General features: G+C 35.5%; 2 protein-coding genes across 2 annotated transcripts in view; both read left to right on the top strand.

Moving 5' to 3' along the window:
* Positions 1-6,666, top strand: part of si:ch211-196i2.1 (collagen alpha-1(I) chain) — a 57,010-nt gene extending 50,344 nt beyond the window's left edge. The window contains exons 37-46 of the mRNA XM_059358603.1: positions 378-431; positions 556-609; positions 1,467-1,520; positions 2,236-2,289; positions 3,494-3,547; positions 3,664-3,717; positions 3,887-3,940; positions 4,633-4,686; positions 6,101-6,154; positions 6,652-6,666. Coding sequence (XP_059214586.1) covers positions 378-431; positions 556-609; positions 1,467-1,520; positions 2,236-2,289; positions 3,494-3,547; positions 3,664-3,717; positions 3,887-3,940; positions 4,633-4,686; positions 6,101-6,154; positions 6,652-6,666 — 501 coding nt within the window. The remainder of the gene's footprint in view (positions 1-377; positions 432-555; positions 610-1,466; positions 1,521-2,235; positions 2,290-3,493; positions 3,548-3,663; positions 3,718-3,886; positions 3,941-4,632; positions 4,687-6,100; positions 6,155-6,651) is intronic.
* Positions 6,667-6,909: 243 nt separating this feature from the next.
* LOC131992533 (collagen alpha-2(I) chain-like) lies at positions 6,910-19,468 on the top strand. The gene is made up of 9 exons (XM_059358143.1): positions 6,910-6,959; positions 9,056-9,073; positions 10,290-10,343; positions 11,086-11,148; positions 11,279-11,444; positions 12,492-12,601; positions 16,095-16,175; positions 17,641-17,823; positions 18,846-19,468. The coding sequence occupies exons 1-9, from the start codon at positions 6,945-6,947 to the stop codon at positions 18,993-18,995; spliced, it is 840 nt and encodes a 279-aa protein (XP_059214126.1). The 5' UTR covers positions 6,910-6,944; the 3' UTR covers positions 18,996-19,468.
* The last annotated feature ends 279 nt before the right edge of the window (positions 19,469-19,747 follow it).

The raw sequence follows: 19,747 nt of genomic DNA, 5'->3' as shown, positions 1-19,747 counted from the left end.
TATATGTAATGAATCTATATATTATCTACGAGTTTCACTTTTTGAAATAATTGACAAAAAATATTGAACTTTTTCACAAGATTTGAATTTTTTTGAGATGTACCTGTATGCATCTACTATAGGACATTTATAAAACTGAAGTGGAAGTGTATGTCTGCATGATACCGACCTCAATAATGTGGATTTTTTTTTTTTTCGTTTGTTTTGTATCTTTTTGTTTTGTTTGCGGCGGGGTGATGGTTGAGGGTTTTTCTTTTTGCTGTCATACATTTCATATTCATGCCTTTGTTGTTTGCACTGGTTGTCATTGAGTATATCAACAACGTGCTGTACATTATTTTGAAAATAATAATAATAATAATGTGTGTTTCCTGCAGGGTGAGGAGGGTCTCCCGGGGGTCCAGGGTCCTCCAGCTCTGCCGGGGTTAGAGGTGAAAACTAACTCAATACTTAGTCTCATGTTAGAACCATTGCAGACTATTGTTTGTTTGTTTGTTTGTTTGTTTCTCTTAACAACTTGAACTGTATTTGTTCCTCTTCCTTCTTCCTTTTCAGGGGCCTCCTGGAGAGATGGGCCCCCAGGGCCCCCCAGGTCCCTCAGGGGCTCCTGTAAGTGTGCAGATAAAAAACACTGTGGATGATGAAATCATGTCTCAGTCTATAATCAGACCATTTGTTTGACCGTGATTAATTATTGAGGATGAAAATGAATTATTTGTGTGTGCACCCAGAGTGTGTGTCTGACCTCAGTATTTTCATGTATGAGTTTAAAATTAATTCCCTGAAGATGCCTGAAAAGACACAAAAAACTGTATCTGACATATGATGTAAAACCTGCCTGAGGTAGAGAAATGTTTCTCTCCTGACTCCAATTCCATCCTGAAGAGAAAATACAGAATCAGATTTAATCCACAGGCTGAAGGAGTTCCTCTTTAAAATTCATTCTTCACCATTCTGCACAAAATTTAAAAATAGATAACCAACAATTAGACAGAAGAACACGACTTCCCCGAGGAGAAAACAGTGTTGTGGTGTAATCAATCTTTGAAATGTAACTTCAAGATTATATGTTTTATAATTAAAGCTTCGCTGAAGTAAATGTTCCTGCATGTACTTCTGATTTGCAAGAAAAGCATTATTTATTCTGAATTAAAGTGGCCATGTTTATTTTTGTTTTTATAACTAAGAATATTTCTGAATATGAGTTAATTATTAATTTTGAAAAGAAACAGAAAATGTTTGTGAAAACAAACTCACCAGGTGAAATAATGTGTAGAAGTAGTTCCACTGCAGGATGTGACTTCAATCAGGAGCTCAAATCTCCTCTTGGGAATTTCTTTTTTATTATTATTATATAAAAATTTGCAGTAATATTTTTGTGTTGGTAATATTAGACGGTGATTGTTCATGTGTGTGTGTTTTGTTCATGTGAAAGTTTTAGTGTTAACAGTGAAATGATGTTCCAGGGTGTGATAGGAAGACCTGGACCTGAGGGGAACCAGGGCTCAGCAGGGGAGAAGGTAAGAGATTCAAGTTCCAGTCTCATCTGTTCTCTTGACTATGATAACAACAAAAATAGCTCATAAGATTTTAATATAAGAGCTGATATCTAGACATTTTACACAGTTTTCTTGATAATAACTAAAATCATCATCAATAAAACCATGTTAAATGTCTAGATATCAGCTCTTAAATTAAACTCTTATCAGATATTTTTGTTGTTATCATTATATTTGTCCAAACAAATGAACCTTTAGTTGAACCAGACATTAAAATGCATTGAAGAAAACAACAACCTTTTGACCAAAAAATATGTAAAATTACCATAAAAGACACAAACTGAACAAAAAAAGACACAAAATGACCAAAAAAGACATAAAATAACCAATAAAAAGACACAAACTGACCAAAAAAGACTTATAATAACCAATAAAAAGACACAAAATGACCAAAAAAGACTTATAATAACCAATAAAAAGACAAATTGACCCAAAAAAGACACAAAATTACCAAAAAAAGACGTATAATGACCAATGAAAACATATATTGTCTGCGTTGTTGGTTTCTTACCGTTGAACTTTAAACTTGTTCTGACAATGTTTTTTTTTTCATTTTGTGCTCTATTAATTAGATTATCAACAGCTCCTTTTGCAGCTGATTAATGTCTGCTTTTCCAGTTAGAAGTTGTCCACTAACTTATTATTTACTGATCAGTTTTTTGTTTGATCTTTACAGGGAGACGACGGCAAAGATGGATCATCAGGGAGGACGGGTCATGTTGGAAGGAGGGTGAGTTAAATGTTAAATCACTTCTTAAAGCCCACTTTTATACACTTGCTTAGACTTTCCTAAGCGTTTCTGCATAGTTTTCAAATTATTCAGCAAAAAAACGCCCAAAAAAACCCTATGTTACCCTATGGAGAGGCTAGAGTGATGACATCATCACTAGAGTGCAGAGGGAGAGAAAAAATTGTCAAAAAATGAATTTGGATCTGTGTATCTGAGAATGTCTTGTGATTGTTCCTGCTCTGTCTTTAATTGTTTTTTCTTTTAATGTAAGAATTATTTTTAGCCTGATGGCAACGTTCTATTCTCAACAGCTTTAAATGATTCTTTGACCCAGAAAATGTATATTTTGACACCAAGATTAACCTTCTGAGTGGCTTGGAAGCTATATTGGTTCTCATAGACTTTATATGGCTGCCATAAGAGACACAAAATACCAACTGTGGACTCACATATTCAACTTCTTCACAACATTCTAATTTCCTGACACACTGAGTTTTGTGTTTTTATTTTCTCTAAGCCAGAATCATCAAAATGACAAGAAATACAGAAATACTCTATGTGTAATGAATCTATATAATCTACGAGTTTGAAATAATTGACCAAAAATATTGAACATTACATTTTTAAACATGAAACTTTAAATTATTCTTTGACCCAGAAAATGTATATTTTGACACCAAGATTGACCTTCTGAGTGGCTTGGAAGCTATATTGGTTCTCATAGACTTTATATGGCTGCCATATCCGATCCACAATGTTGATGAAGTGGCTCCCATCAAAAATTGAAACTTATGGTGATAGAGAGCATGTGGAAAAAATTTGGTGCTTTTGTCCGGCGTGTCCCCTTTATTTAGCTAAGCTGCGTGACTATTTGTAAGCTGCTGTTTTTAAAAGGTGCTATATAAATGATATTATTATTATAAGAGCTTTCTGTTTGAGTCTCGTAGACATTTTGCAGGTGAAATGCAGTTCTAAATAATGTAAATATGTTACAAAACCTCCACTATCTCTGATTGTAAAACTAATGCTATGACTTCTATGTGTGGTGCTGAAAACAGGACTTTAAACAGAGATATTGTTGTGTGTTTGGGATAAAAGAAGCTGCAGCATGAACAGATTCATTAATAAAACATGAGCTTGTTCCCTTCGTGTCCCCTCTCACTTTCTGCTGCCTCATTGAAAAACATTACCAACTGGTCCACAGGGGAAACGGGGGAAGGCTGGAGTCAGAGGGACCAGAGGGGACAGAGGACCCAAGGTGGGACATATATAAATATATATAAATATATATATGGAAACCAGCCCACAGGCTGCACGTACATCTACTTTAATTATGATGAATGAGCCAACAGTAGATTGTTTTCTATCGTTCAGGGCCTAAAAGGAGACCCAGGACCGATGGGCGTCCCCGGGTGGCCCGGCCTCATCGTGAGTCCATTTATTACTTCATTTAATATCTGCTTTTATATCAACATTAGCTCTGAAACGTCTAATCAGCCGTATGTGGAGAGAAGAGATCAATAAAGGAATGAATAGCACAATTAATGTGCATTTGATTAGTCAGGGAATTGATCTATTTTTGTATTTTGTCTCCAAGGGAATCCCGGGTCTACGAGGAGAGTCAGGGGATCACGGTGAAAAAGGCAGAGAGGTAAACAGGAATCAATAATAATAAATAATAATAAATAGTTGTGACAAGCTTTACCTTCAGGATCTCACTGCTATCTGATTGTTTATACAAGGCCAGCTTCGTTTTGTATTAGTTCAATTGTGCCAATTGTGGCCCTCGTGATGATATTTTGTGGCCCCCACCTTGATATGAAAGTTTAATGTGAGTTTTATATGAATGGCACTTTACCGTGTTGTGTGTAGAAGGTCCCTTTAATTACTTTTTTTTTGGGTAATTTTGTGTCTTTTTTAATAATTTTGTGTCTTTTTTGGTAATTCTCTATATTTTTTGGTCATTTTGTGTCTTTTTGTAATTTTGTCTTTTTTTTTGTTGTAATTTTGTGTCTTTTTTTGATTATTTTGATACTGCCTCCAGCTGCCCCTAGGTAATTTGAGTTTGAGACCCCTGATCTACAGTAATAAATAGTGTTTTGTACCATTTATTTCTAAGCCCAGCAGCTTCAAATGTAGAAACATTGTAGCTCGTTTATCTCAAGAGAACCAGAGCTGTTTATAATGAAGAATGATTTAATGTGAATATGGTGAATATCTTTATACGGACAAATATTTATATGTTGGTTATCTGTGTGTAAAGATGTATATCCACAGTGTGCTTTGGTATGTTCCTAGTTCTGAGTGAAGGTTCAGGTTGACTGTTGTTGTTTGTGTCCTCAGGGGGAGAAAGGAGACATGGGACTGGTGGGACCAGCTGGAGGTGACGGCATGAAGGTAGGAGAGCTTCCACAGGTCTAAAAACGCTGATAGGAACTTCTGTTTCCACCTAGTAACTCAGTAACATTTTCTCACAGTGCAAACAGTACGAAGAGTACAAACTCAGCCAGGCTGATTTCACACAGTCATTAAGTTAAGAACAGTAACGCTACACAGCAAAGACAGGGAAGGTTTATTAGTATAGCAGCTTTCAACAACAGGGCAATTCAAAGAGCTTTACACAAAACAGTATAAACATTTAAAAGAGACATATATATAAAATTGATATTCAAATATAAAAAATTGTGACGAGAAACAAGCAGATAAAATATTTAGGAAAAATGATAGAAGTACAGTTAAATATAAAAATTTTAAATTGAAAGCTAGCTGATAAAATATATTTTCTTAAATATTAAATTCTCTACTCATATCACTAAACGAGAGGAGTCCCTTATTCTATTCTCTACTATAAATAAAATATATTTGTCTTGGTCAGAGGGCTTTTGTAAGAGCAGCCTGAAGGGGAAGTTAAAACAAGTTCTAAAGGGGATCTGAAGGTCCAGTGAGATGGAGAAACTGATTTAGTCTGATAGAGAACATGGAGCTGCCTGCTGATTTAGCTGCATGATCAGTGACCTGAGAAGGTTTTTTTGCAGTTTTTGCTGCAAACAGGGAGTGATGAAGTTTAGTTTAGTTTTCCAATTTGTCGTTGGTGTTTTAACTCTTTGTAGTTTGGGTCTATTTTGTTGGTTTTTGACTCTTTTTCATTCTGTCTGTATATGCAACTTAAATAATGATCACCATGTCATGCTGCTATCATCTTTTTCAGCTCAACCTCATTATTATCAAGTCATTTTGACTTACTGGGTCTACATTTTGACACACAAAAAACACACAAAAAAATACACAAAAAACACAAAAAAATTACAAAAAACAACAAAAAAAATTAAATAAAACATAAAAACCACAAAAAAACACTCAAAAATTACAAAAAACACAGATAAAAAAACACACAAAAAATTGCCAAAAAATCACACAAAAAAACAGCAAACACAAAAGATTGCATTAAAAATGTTAAAATGCACACTGATAAAATCTGAAAAATCTCTGCAAAAAAAGTAAAATCTGTTCCGGTTCTGCTTATCGGTTCCACTTCTTCCTGTTTCTCCTGATTCTCTTCTTCTTACAGTTCTGTATTAAATATCTCGGGGGAAAAAAGTGTTGTGATACTATAAACCTAAAGGCCTGCTTTACAATTCTTTTTCAAATTTCCAATTAAAACCCTCCATGTGGTTTATAGACTGACTCATGCAGCAAGAGCAGTTATTTTACCATAAATAAATGTTTTATGAATGTTTTTATATGATGAATGTTACGAAAGACTCTCAGGAAACAGTATGCCATTGTCTATAATTTTTTATCTTGTTTTCAGGGTATCCGTGGTGCTGTTGGGTTGTCAGGGCAACCAGGACCAACAGGAGAACAGGTACACAATGAAGACAGCAGTTTGTCTTTTTAGCTTCTTATTGTCCCTCTTGTCTTTTTAACCCATAGGAACCTATGGTGACACCCGTGTAACAAACACTTTGTTTCAACCCATTTAACAATTCAAACCCGTTAATAGGGTCCCTTCAATGCAATCCTATTGCATTTATCTTGTTCTCACCATATTTCCTGAGCAAATTAAAGTCACAATGTTGGTATATGTTATGGAGATGCAAACAAAAAGGCAAATAATTATTTGTTTTTATTTATTATTGATTTATTCTAATTGTTACTTTAAAAACATCTGACAAATAATTTGTTGTTAAACAGCACTATTAATGTCACAATTTTGATATATGTTGTGGAGATGCAAAGAAAAAGGCAAATTTGTGTTTCTGTGAGCAGAAAATGTGTCTAGTTTTTTTTTTATTTTAAAATAAGAAATATCGTAAATATAAATACCATAAACGTCCAATGTAACCGTTTGTTACATCACAGATCTATGACATTTAGGGGTAGAATTAAAAAAAAACAAAAAACATCATAAATGTGTTCTATGTGATCCACTTGTTCTGTTGTGTAACCCCATAATTTTCCTTTAAGGATAACTGGGTCTGGGTTCTTATGGGTTAAAAAGCTTTCATTTTTACTACATTGGAACATGTTTTTATGATGTAAAAACTGTGTACGTCCTCCTCTCTCTGTCTGTCTCTATATTTGTCTCTTTCTGTCTCTGTCTGTCTCTTGTTCAGGGAAACATTGGTCCTCCAGGGCCGAGGGGGACACCAGGGATGCCAGGACTTCCTGTAAGTCTCATGTCAGAATTCAGTGTCTTCTTAAATCTTTTAAAGCATCTTTTCTTCATTCTGCCCCTCTTTAACTGAGCTTCTAACTACTCTTCTGTTCCAGTTCTCCTTGTTTTGTTATTTATGTCGTTTCTTTCTGTCTAACTGTGTTTGAAATTCCCTTTTGGATGCACAAACTCTATCCAGGCTGCATGCATTTTTCTCTTTTTGTTTTTGGATATTTAATAGTTTGAATTCAAACGGTTCATCTGTCACTTTCCAGATTGCGTATGAAAAATGAAGTAAACACTCAAGCGAGCATGTGATGGAAATGTTTTTTTTTTTTTTTTAAGAACTTTCAGAATTCAGTTTCTGTCAGCCAAATAATCATTTCTTCAGCTGCCAGCCTGTTGAATCATTCACAGTTCAGCAGCACATTGTGATTGTGTTCAGCTCTCTGTGTCTCAGGGGGGAAATCTGTTGGATCGGGTTAGAAAAGCTGAAAAACTGTGGCTGATGGTTCTTAACCCTTTGATGCAGGATTATCTTTTTGTATCAACTTATTTTATGATTTAATATTTTAAGTATTCTTTAAATATCTTGTTTTTGATAACAACAGATCATTATTTCCATTTTGCCTCTCATACTTTATGAAGAAAAAAATGTTTTGTATTATTACTTAGCTAACTACTTGGTTAATTATTTAGCTAAGCAGCTTGCTAAGCTAACTACTTAGCCAAGAAGTTAGTAAGTAGTTAGCTTAGCAAGCTACTTAGCCAAGAAGTTAGCTAAGTAGTTGGCTTAGCAATCTACTTAGCCTAAAAGTTAGCTAAGTAGTTAGCTTAGCAGGCTACTTAGCCAAGAAGTTAGCAAGTAGTTAGCTTAGCCAGCTACTTAGCGAAATACTTAGCCAAGACGTTAGCTAAGTAGTTAGCTTAGCAAGATAATTAGCCAAGAAGTTAGCTAAGTAGTTAGCTTAGCAAACTATTTAGCTAAATACTTAGCCAAGAAGTTAGCTAAGTAGTTAGCTTAGCAAGCTATTTAGCTAAATACTTAGCCAAGAAGTTAGCTAAGTAGTTAGCTTAGCAAGCTAATTGGCTATATACTTAGCCAATAAGTTAGCTAAGTAGTTAGCTTAGCAAACTACTTAGCTATATACTTAGCCAAGAAGTTAGCTAGGTAGTTAGCTTAGCAAACTACTTAGCTAAATACTTAGCCAAGAAGTTAGCTAAGTAGTTAGCTTAGAAAGCTATTTAGCTAAATACTTAGCCAAGAAGTTAGCTAAGTAGTTAGCTTAGCAAGCTAATTGGCTATATACTTAGCCAATAAGTTAGCTAAGTAGTTAGCTTAGCAAACTACTTAGCTATATACTTAGCCAAGAAGTTAGCTAGGTAGTTAGCTTAGCAAACTACTTAGCTAAATACTTAGCCAAGAAGTTAGCTAAGTAGTTAGCTTAGCAAGCTATTTAGCTAAATACTTAGCCAAGTAGTTAGCTAAGTAGTTAGCTTAGCAAACTAAGTAGTTAGCTTAGCAAACTACTTAGCTAAATACTTAGCCAATAAGTTAGCTAAGTATTTAGCTTGGCAAGCTACTTAGCTAAATACTTAGCCAAGTAGTTAGCTAAGTAGTTAGCTTAACAAACTAAGTATTTAGCTTGGCAAGCTACTTAGCTAAATACTTCGCCAAGAAGTTGGCTAAGTAGTTAGCTTAGCAAGATACTTAGCCAAGAAGTTAGCAAGTAGTTAGCTTAGCAAGCTACTTAGCTAAAAAAAATGGATATGGGTCATTTTTCACCCATGTTGTGCATTAGAAGAGTAGTGACACAAAAAGGGATTTTCATTAAAAAATAATAAATGAAAACATCAAATTAGGATGTATGATGATCAAAAACAAACTAATTGAGGAAAACCTGTAATACTGAATGATGAAAATAATTTATTGCAAAGATATAGAACATAAAAACTCGTACATATCGGGTCACTTTAGACCATGTTGAGCATCAAAGGGTTAACTAAAGCAGCAGATAAAAACACTCATAAGCTCTTTGTGGATAAACGCTCCTGACAGTGGAGATTCACACTGATTCCCTCTTTCTTCTCTTCTCTTCTCTGTTGCAGGGATTGTTTGGATTAAAGGTATGATATCATCAACTGAATCACAGTCGTCCTGACGGATCACTCTCTCTTTAGCTCTTCCTCTCCGTTATCTGAACGCCCGGAGGCTTTAACGTGAGAGCCGCTCCGGTTTGTGTTGACGGCTCATATAATGATAAAGCTGTCACACTTTGGAGCAGCGATAGGAACCTAATGGGATTCTGCTGCACTCTTTATTTCCATGTCAATGTGTTTTATAGTTTATGGTGTGCTATTACCGTGGAAAACAGAATCCTACACTGTAAAAAAAACCTGTTGTTTTAACGGTAAAAAACGGCAGCTGCAGGAGGTTGCCAGAACTTTACCATTGTTTGCACTTAAAAAACATACAATCTTAAAGAAAAAACAGTACAAGAAAGAGATTAAACTAAAAAATATGCAGGAAAAATCAAAAAGGCTTATAAGAGATCTTCCCTCTATATAACCTATAAATAACTATTCTTTACTTAAATTACAGTGTAAAAAAAACACAAAAAACTGTTGTTTTTACGGTAAAAAATCGGCAGCTGCAGCAGGTTGCCAGAACTTTACCGTAATAAATACAGTGCAACTTTTTATAATATTAGGGTAAAATGATATTAGCACTGTTGATTTCACGATTAAGATTGACATTTTATTCCATATTTTACTGTATAAAATAAAAAGTTTTTCCATCAAAAGAAACGCTGTTTTGACAAGAAAATACTTTATAAATGCTGCATAAATTAAAGATTTTACCATCAAATATTATAGTATAGATAGATAGATAGATAGATAGATAGATAGATAGATAGATAGACAGCCAATACAATGAAATAGAATAAAGTTAGTACCTAGTCATAATGTGCAAAATAAGAGAGTTCGAGACACAATAACAATACAATATAAAAACAAGGTGATATTATAAATGTGTTTAGTACATTTAACAGTGAAAAAAATGAATTTTCTCAAAAGATAAATGCAAAAATGATGCTTGTAAATTTATATTACAGTATATTTTTGCCACAAACATGGTGCTTAGTATTTTACAGTGGAGTAATGTATTTTAAAAAAATAATATGATGATATATACCTTTATGGTGTTTCATTGTTACTGAAACTGAATTAACTCATTTATTTTTTAAAGACTTTTACTGTCATGGTTTAGCAGTTTTTCACCCTAAAAAACAGACATTTTTTACAGTGTGTGTTGTTCTCATAATGTTTTCTTCTTCTTCAGGGTTTGAAAGGATACCAAGGTTTCCCTGGTCTGCCTGGGAGGAGGGGGCTCCCAGTAAGTTCACCACACTGTACATACTGTACATATAAAAAGGAAACGATCTTATAGATTAGGGCTGGGCGATAAGGACCAAAAGTTATATCCTGATATATTTAGGCTGAATATCGATATACAATATATATGCTGATGTTTTTTATCTCAAAGTGAGAGCAAATGTCACAAGTAGTTTTACTGAAATCGTTTTTACATAAATACTGTATAATAACCGAAGTAGCTTTTTTTTTTTTAATCAAAGCTCCAATAACTGCACATTTAAATAAAAATAAAAATTCTTAAATAAAAGCCGCAGCTTGCCTGGAGCAAGGATCACAGTGCAAATTTGAACTAAAGTCATGGAAAACATTATTAGACCACCCTTATTTTCTTCAAATTCTTGTTCATTTTAATGTCTGGTACAACTAAAGGAACATTTATTGTGACAGATATATAATGATGATAACAAAAATAGCTCATAAGAGTTTAATATCAGAGCTGATATCTAGACATTTAACATGGTTTTATTAACCACTGTTGTTTTTGAGATTATCAAAACCTTTTGAAATAAAGATCTTTTAGGTCTTTGCTTCATCACTCAGTAGTTCTATGAATCTAAGATTTGTTTTTAATTTGTTTGTTTGTCAAAAGATACACTTCAAATTTCTATCACTTTCTGATTGATACCACATTTTTCAAAGTATCTTAAGTATTGATGTTTTTGTAGAGTTGACCAAATTTGTGGCTCTTCCTTGTGTGTTAGGGTCCCCCGGGGCTCCCAGGACCCCCCGGAGAGTCTCTGAACATGACGCTGACTCAACTCAAGGCAAGAGATCCATGTCTTCATTGTCCAATTAAATTATGTTGTTGAATGGGGGGTTATAATTACCAAAAGCAATGGTTTGTGTGTGTTTTTTTATTTAATCTGTGTTGATCTCTTCCCTCTCCGTGTCCAGGACCTGATGTACTTGTCCGATAAGCCCAACTACCCTCTGATCCAGACTCTGCTGGACTCTCTGCAGCAGGAGCTCCGTCTGATGGTGGATCCTCCTGACGGCACCAAGGAGCATCCAGCTACAACCTGCATGGAGCTCTGGATCTGTCACCCCGAGTACAGCAGCGGTCAGTCACCACAAACACTCAGATAGGACGAAATACACAATACACAGTTATTTTATTTTTATTATTATCACAGAGCAAGCTGGAGTTCTGGACTTCTTCTCTGTTACATGTGTGTACAATCAAATTAAAATTATTCATTATAACTTTAAATTATGAATGTGCACATTGACCACTGACAAAATATATTGAACTTTTTCATGATATTCAAATTTTTTTGAGATGTACCTGTGTAAAAAAATGTCACAAAATGACCAAAAAGGAAACAAAATGACCAAAAAGACACAAAATGACCAAAAAGACACAACATGACCAAAAATAGATGTAAAAATGAACAAAAAAGACACAAAATGACCGAAAATAGATGTAAAAATGAACGAAAAAGACACAAAATTTACCGAAAATAGATGTATAAATGACTAAAAAAAGACACAAAATGACCCAAAATAGATGTAAAAATGACTAAAAAGACACAAAATGACCAAAAAGACACAAAATGACAAAAAATAAATGTAAAAATGACTAAAAAAGACACAAAAAGACACAAAATGACTCAAAATAGATGTAAAAATGACTAAAAAAGACACAAAATGACCAAAAAGACACAAAATGACTCAAAATAGATGTAAAAATGACTAAAAAAGACACAAAATGACCAAAAATGACCAAAAAAGACACAAAATGACCAAAAAGAGACATAAAATTACGAAAAGACACAAAATACCAAGGAAATACATCAAATTACCAAAAAAAGACAAAATATTTCACTTTCTGCACAATGTTCTTATTTTTTGAGATGTAGCTGTATAATTAATAATTATTCCCTAATGTCTCTTTTTCTTATCAATACAAGTATACCAGTTTACTCTGCAGTTGCTATAGAGCAGAAGTAACAATACTAGTTGGGGTTTTTATACTTTAATATATTCCTTTAGTACCATCCAGTGTGTGAAGTTCCAGTATTTCTCAGCTCTTTTTTGTGTCAGCATGGCTCTCTGCTGTTTCATCCCCGTAGATCTCAATGAGATGTCACTAACCTTTTCTCTGCAGGAATGTATTACATCGACCCCAACCAGGGCAGCCCGGCCGACGCTCTGCTGGCCTTCTGCAGCTTCTCCTCCTCATCAAAACAGACCTGCCTTCATCCTCGACACTCTCAGGTAGAAAGATGTCTCCCGCCAAAGGCTGCAGGAAATTACACCTCTGGATCAATGGCCAGCTCGCTGACTTCACTTAGACCTGTTGTACCAACTGAATCTCAATTTGACAGATTGTCAGTCAGCTCTCAGTTTTTTCCCCAGAGAAGAAACACGACACTGCAAAAAAGGTGTTTGAAGACCAGATAAAACAGTAAATCTGAGGGAAATGATCTTGCTGCATGGACAGATAATTTACCTTGACAAGATTTCTGAAATTAAGATTATTAAATCTAGAAATAAGAACGGTGAACGCTTAAAATAAGAAATTAACTCTTAAAACAAGATAAATTAAAGCTGCCAGCAGTGATGAACTGGCCCGAGCAGAGTGACCTGATGATTATTTGTTTCTTACCAAGATAAAAAAAACTTTAGATTTAGAACAACAAACAACAAACTTACCAAAAAATACGTAAAATGACCAAAAAAGACGTAACGAGGAGCCCATCAATGTTAAGAGACGACTCATTGTTGGGCTTATTCCTCTGTTTATTACACACTGTAAAAAAGGTCTAAAAACCAGATCAAACAGTAAATCTGAGGGAAATGATCTTGCTGCATGGACAGATAATTTACCTTGACAAGATTTCTTAAATTAAGATTATTAAATCTAGAAATAAGCATGTTGAACACTAAAAATAAGAAATTAACTCTTAAAACAAGATAAATTATCTAACACTTCTAAATCTAAAGTTTTTTTTTAAAGTTTTATCTTGTTTTAAGAGTTAATTTATCTTATTTTTTAACCCTGCAGAAGACTAACAAGAACAGAACAGAGTCATCTGCATACTGGAGGACCAGACGTGATGTGATTCAGTTTCTTGTTGTGTTTAGTCTCCGTACTCTTCCTTCAGTAAATATGTGTTTATTTAGAACGAAATTATATGATTCTTTTAGTAAGAAATACCATTGATACACTGAATAACACTTCTTCCTCTTTCAAATTGAAACAGTTATATTCAGGCAGGGCCGGCTCTCGGCATAGGCAACATAGGTCCCCTATAGCGCCATCTGCTGGAGGGGCACCACCAGTCACCCTCAAGGGAGAAAAAAAAAACAATAATAATTTTCGATGCCCATTGTCGCCCTCGCTTTGTGTTCTGTCTTGAAAATAATAAATATTAACAAAAGAAAGAAACAGATAAACAATGACATTTTCTCACTTGTGGTGCTGAGTCATATGACGTGTAGTCATTGCCTTGCCCCCCTTTAGACGGTCAGATCACTGTCACAGAGGTCAGGTCACGTCAAGTGACAGATACGTTATGCTTTGATATATCTTATATAATAAAGAAAGAAAGAAAGTAAGAAACAGATAAACAATTACATTTTCACACTTGTGGTGCTGAGTCACGTGACGTGTGGTCATTAGCTTGCCCCCCTTTAGACGGTCAGATCGCTGTCACAGAGATCAGGTCACGTGACAGACACGTTATGTTTTGATATATCTTATATAATAAATCAATAAATAAACAGATAAACAATTACATTTTTCTCACTTGTGGTGCTGAGTCAAGTGACATGATGTCATTTCCTTGCCCCCCTTTAGACGGTCAGATCACTGTCAAGTAACAGACACGTTATGTTTTGATAAATCTTGCAAGATGAAACGTTCGTCAAAGTTCTCCGGTGCTCAGTATCGAAAGAGAAGAAAAGAGGAGGAGGAGAAGTCTCAATCTTTTTAAATGCCGTTTTGTGTGAAGACGTTTCATTTGTATTAGCTTGCTAGCTAGGTTGAAATAAAGCAACGCTAGCTCAACACAGTTTTGCGTGGTTTGCACTTTGATTGTCTCTCTTGTCTCTAACTTTGTTAGCGTCTCCAGCTGTGCTTCTTTGCAAATTTACTTTACGAGGACACCAAATGGCCTAGAGCCGGTTACACCAACCATTCATACGTCTCCTATCAGGCTTAATTGTTAATTGTTGTTTGGCTTTATGGTTATTTAAGTCACAGTGACAGTCCAACAGGATAGTAGCTTCTCTGAGTGTCAGTCACCTCTGGTTGTCATGGAAACCCCTCAGCGTCTCAGGATGAAGCAGTGGAAAGGTTATCTTCCTGTCTGTCATCTCTTTCTTCACCTGCTGGTATTGATTTTGACATTTGGAGACAGTGAAGGTTCGTGTTAGGGAATAGCATCTTTGAAGTGTTGGTGCCAGGACCTTTACTGTCTTTATACTTCAGGAAGTAATTATGACAGCTCTGGTTCCTATCAGGCCTGTGAGTCCACTGTCTGACCATAGGGATCAGAGAAGATGTCAGAGTTTCAGATTCACTCTGCTAGATTCGATTCAAATGTTTTCGCAGCTGCTAAAATTGCTGCTTTAACAATTAATTAAACATTCTGCTTTTTAATTGAAGCACTGTTTGGCCCAGTCAGGCTGCTGTGTTTTCTGCAGGTTTGTGTGATTTTTATCCAAATCTGTGATGGTTTTATTGATTCTTGCCATTTTTTTTTAATCGAGTTGGGCAGCAAGTATTTGGTTCCCTTTCCTAATCGCTTTCAGGTTTTTGGTTTCATCTGTATATTGTTTTTCTCCTACAGTGTAAAAAATGTCTGTAGATTTTACGGTGAAAAACTGCTAAATCATGACAGTAAAAGATAGATGATAAATGGGTTAATTCAGTTTCAGAAACAATGAAACACTGTAAATGTACATATCAGCCAAAACAGGATCTTAATACTAATATATTTACAAGCCATCACTGTAATTTTTGCATTTATTTATTGTAAAAATGATTTTTCTCACTGTTAAATGTACTAAACACCATATCTCTAACAGTAAATATACTGTAATATTTAATGGTAAAATATTTCATTTATGCAGCATGCAGCAAGTATTTTCTTGTTAATTATATGGCAGAACAGCATTTCTTTTGATGGAAAAACTTTTTATTTTTTACGATAATATATGGAATCAAATGGCAATCTTAAACCTGAAATCAACAGTGCTAATATCATTTTACCGTAATATTAGAAAAAGTTGCACCGTATTTATTACGGTAAAGTTCTGGCAACCACAGCTGCTGGTTTTTACCGTAAAAAAAACGTCTTCTTTTTTTCCACTTTTAAAAAAAAAAGTGAAAATTATAAAAAAGATAGACAGTGTTCAGTAAATAAAGCTCCCAGTGGGAATGTGTGGCTAATTGAGAAATTCAGAGGACACAGATGATAATATTCTTGTTATTTTTGTGCATTTCTGTACTGCAGCGGATGCAAAACATATCCCTCACCTCTCCTGTCAACTCCGATACAGTCAATATTACATAAAAATGGACTCAGTCGACCACAGAATAATAAGAATTGGTCTCAGGTAGCCTGAAGTGAAGGCTCACCACCTGAACTGCATGTTAATCCATCAGCAGCTGTCTGAACATGGCCGCCGGCCCACAGCTCTCTAGGAAAACAGGAGTTGCATTCAGATTTGCAATTGCTTGTCTTGTTTTTTCTGCCTGCAGTTGCCCATGAAAGCCTGGATGGAGGACTTTTCTGAAGAGGGATCCTTCCAGTGGCTCAGCAGGCTGGACCAGGGCTTTCAGGTGAGTGGTGGGGACAACTATAATCTAATATTTACCCTAATTTGTACAGTATGTCCTGTCAAAGATTAGTATATTCACTAAAACCACGTTCATGCTGTTAGTGGACACTTGATAGGCAGTAGAAATCCTGTTTCACTTTGAGCTGTTTCACTGAAAAGGAGTAAAATCATGCTCTCAAACTGAAAATCTACACTCTTCATTAAAGATAGGATAATTAGGGCTACAGCAATAGCTGTAGGGACCAGTGCTCGGGGCGTTTACTTCTCCGGCATAATTTCACCTAGAGACTCCATTTAAACTTTAAACAGTAGACACAAGTCTTGTGTATGGGTGTATTAATCCACGTTTCGATAGGTCATATAGTTTTTTTATCAATCCCTGTTCAATGACCATGATCATTTTTGGAGAAATTCTGAGATTATAATGGGTGTGTATTGCACGGAATGTTCGTGTCACAGTGTGTGACATCATCACCAGAGTGTAGAGGGAGAGAAAAAACATAAATAAATAAATAAAAATAAATTTGAAAACTGCGCTCCAGGCCGCAAATTCCACTCTACAGAAATAATTTATACATAAAAACATAGGAAAATTAGTCTTCTCCCTCACAATCCTCTGGTAAAGCTGTCAGAGTTATAGTCTGGGCGTAGGACGCACAGATGCGCCACCAACACGCACCAACAGCCTCATTGACTCCAATATTAAAAACGCAGGAAGGTTTCTGTTGAAAAGCATATTTAACAGTTTTTCAGATCGCTCTTACAAAGCTATTTCTTCATTTTTCTTCACAAAAAACATATGTAGACGTTCAGGAAGAACTCGGGACGCTCAAAGTGAAGTCGGATCAATGATAGGTATCATGGTTTTGCCAAAAATGCTTTCTGTTCGAGGCCAGAAATTCCAGTCTGTCCACCTCTGGCTGCTGTCACTGTTACGGAACATTCTACAGCTGCAGTTAATTCTGTTGATTGCTCTGATTGGTCCTTTGATGTGATTACAGTTACAGACACACACACACACACACACACACACACACACACACACACACACACACACACATTGAGGTTAAAGGTCATAGGTTGCTGTATAAATAAATACTTGTAAAGGAATGCTTGTTGTAGGTGTGCTCCTTGTATATTATATAGTATCATAACATTACTAGTATTAATTGTTATAAATCTCTGAAGAATCTCATCATAGTGTACACACACCGGCAGTAGCCCCCGTGGCCCTTTCAGAATTTCCCCAGAGGAAATTTTCTCGTTCTTTCATACAACACCTTTCACATTTTCCATTGCAAACCAAGCAATAGAAGATACTGGCATTCTAAAGTAACTATTGTTTTCTGTCACATGATAATTTGATTATGACCTGTTGTCCATTTTACTTTCACTTTAATATTGTTATTGTTTTATACCAGTTGACTGATTGTTAATCCCTTGTGTTCTTTTACCTGTCTTAACAGTTTTACTATCCAGGTGCTAATGTGGTCCAGATGCGTTTCCTGAGGTTACACAGCACCACAGCCATGCAGAACATGACGTACTCCTGTCACCCAGGACATAGACTGGGCCAGACGGACCAAGACGTCAAGTTCCTCACCGACAGCAGGAAGCAAAGTTACCTGGGAACGCTGCAGGACTGTGTGGTATGGAAGACGTTTTATAAACCTCATTTTCATGGTGCTCCAGAGAGGGTGGAGGAAGTACGGGCTATGCTAGATACAGATTTATTTTACAGTCTTAAAATGTACATAATGTTGCTTCACCTGAAGACAGTTATGACATACACTTACAAACTGTTGAGGATTGAATTACACAATATTTTTGAGCCATCTCTTCATAGCCTGCTCCAGTAAGTTACAGAAATACTGGACGTAGTTTTGTTTTATATGTATGTCTATTATATGTATTTCTCAACTCTCGCCTCAGTTTTCCCTGGATGAAGAGACAGCTTCTTATTCAAGAGCCACGTCCCAACATTTTGAAGCTCCACACTCAAAGACATGCTAAATCTTTAACACACGAGAAGAGCTGTATCATCTGCATAGCGCAAGAGTCAGATTATCTGGCTTCTTTAAGTCATAATATTTAATTTAACACTAGGACACTGCCTTGAGGGACTCCACAACTAATAGTTTAAGCTTTAAACTAAAGGCCATTTATTGCTGTCGTTGTTTGTTATATCTTGTTGAGGAAAATTTTTCGCTGGCCTGTGAATAGTCAGCAACTTTAAGTTTTTTCAAAAGCGCCCATGGTGAAAAAGTTATTTCTGGTTATTTATTCTTGTTGTATAATTATTTATAGCAGGAGAAGTTTTTTTTTCTGCTCACTGAAGTTGGATTTTGACCCCGAAAGCTCTGCATGCTAAATCTTAAACACACAAGAAGAGCTGTATCGTCTGCATAGAGAAAGACTCAGATAAACAGGCAGCTTTAGGTCATTTTAATTAATTTAATTTTTTTTATTAAATAAAAAATAAAAAAAACAGTGACACTAAGACACTGCCTTGAGGGACTACTGTGAATAGTCAGCAACATATTTCTATAACTTTTGACAAAACAATGAAACAAAACATGCTTAGGTATTTCTGTCACATAAAAAAATTGTGATTCATGGCATTTAAATGTTAAATGTAATTTAAATGTGGATTCTGTTTCCTGTGGTTCAGCCTGGAGAGGAGACGGTTTCTGGAGCTCGGGAGTCTGTGTTTCAGTTTGAGGACCTCCACCTGCTCCCTCTGAGAGACGTAGCACTAACGGGAAGCAGAAACTTCACACACGAGTTCGGCTTCACGGTCGGGCCGGTGTGTTTCAGCTAGAGGAGCTAACGCCGAGCTGTCCCAGAGAAACTCGCAGGTCCAGGACTCGAACCACGGACACCAAACCTGCAGAGGACGACTGGAACATCTCTTCCATTTTCTGAAGATGTCACTTCCTCTTCCTCTTGTTCTGGGGAGATTTGATCTCTCTTGTTGAATGACTCCGTATTCATGAATTTCAGAGGACACAAGCGTCCTCGGGCTTTTTTTTTTCCACGGAGAAGTCAATTTTGTTTACAGAGACGCTTATCTTGTATTGAATAATTTAAAAATGTATGTTTTTTTTATTCTTTATATACAACGTTTTTTGTTTTTTTCTGTGTTTGATTTTTTTGTTATGTATTTTGGGCTTCTGTCATAGCCGGCCCAGTGTGTATACACTGCAAAAAAGATGTTTAGTCTAAAAACCAGATCAAACAGTAAATCTGAGGGAAATGATCTTGCTGCATGGACAGATAATTTACCTTGACAAGATTTCTTAAATTCAGATTATTAAATCTAGAAATAAGCATGTTGAACGCTATATATACAGTCATGGAAAAAAATATTAGACCACCCTTGTTTTCTCCTTGATTTCTTGTTAATTTAATGTCTGGTACAACTAAAGGTTCAGTTGTTTGGACAAAATTAATGATAACAAAAATATCTGATAAGAGTTTGATTTAAGAGCTGATATCTAGACATTTAACATGGTTTTATTCATAATGATTTGGGTTATTATCATGAATGTTTCCATGACTGTAGATGTAAAA

The sequence above is a fragment of the Centropristis striata genome, chromosome 19 (genome assembly GCF_030273125.1).
Source record: "Centropristis striata isolate RG_2023a ecotype Rhode Island chromosome 19, C.striata_1.0, whole genome shotgun sequence".
NCBI classification, from domain to species: domain Eukaryota; kingdom Metazoa; phylum Chordata; class Actinopteri; order Perciformes; family Serranidae; genus Centropristis; species Centropristis striata.
The sequence above is the reverse complement of the archived record's forward strand: the minus strand, read 5'-3'. Positions and strand labels throughout refer to the sequence as shown.

Excerpts from the sequence above, each read along its gene's own strand:
- LOC131992533 (XM_059358143.1), top strand. Across the intron at positions 11,149-11,278 it reads TGACGCTGACTCAACTCAAG|GACCTGATGTACTTGTCCGA; the intron begins GCAAGAGATCCA and ends CTCCGTGTCCAG. Across the intron at positions 17,824-18,845 it reads GAACGCTGCAGGACTGTGTG|CCTGGAGAGGAGACGGTTTC; the intron begins GTATGGAAGACG and ends CCTGTGGTTCAG.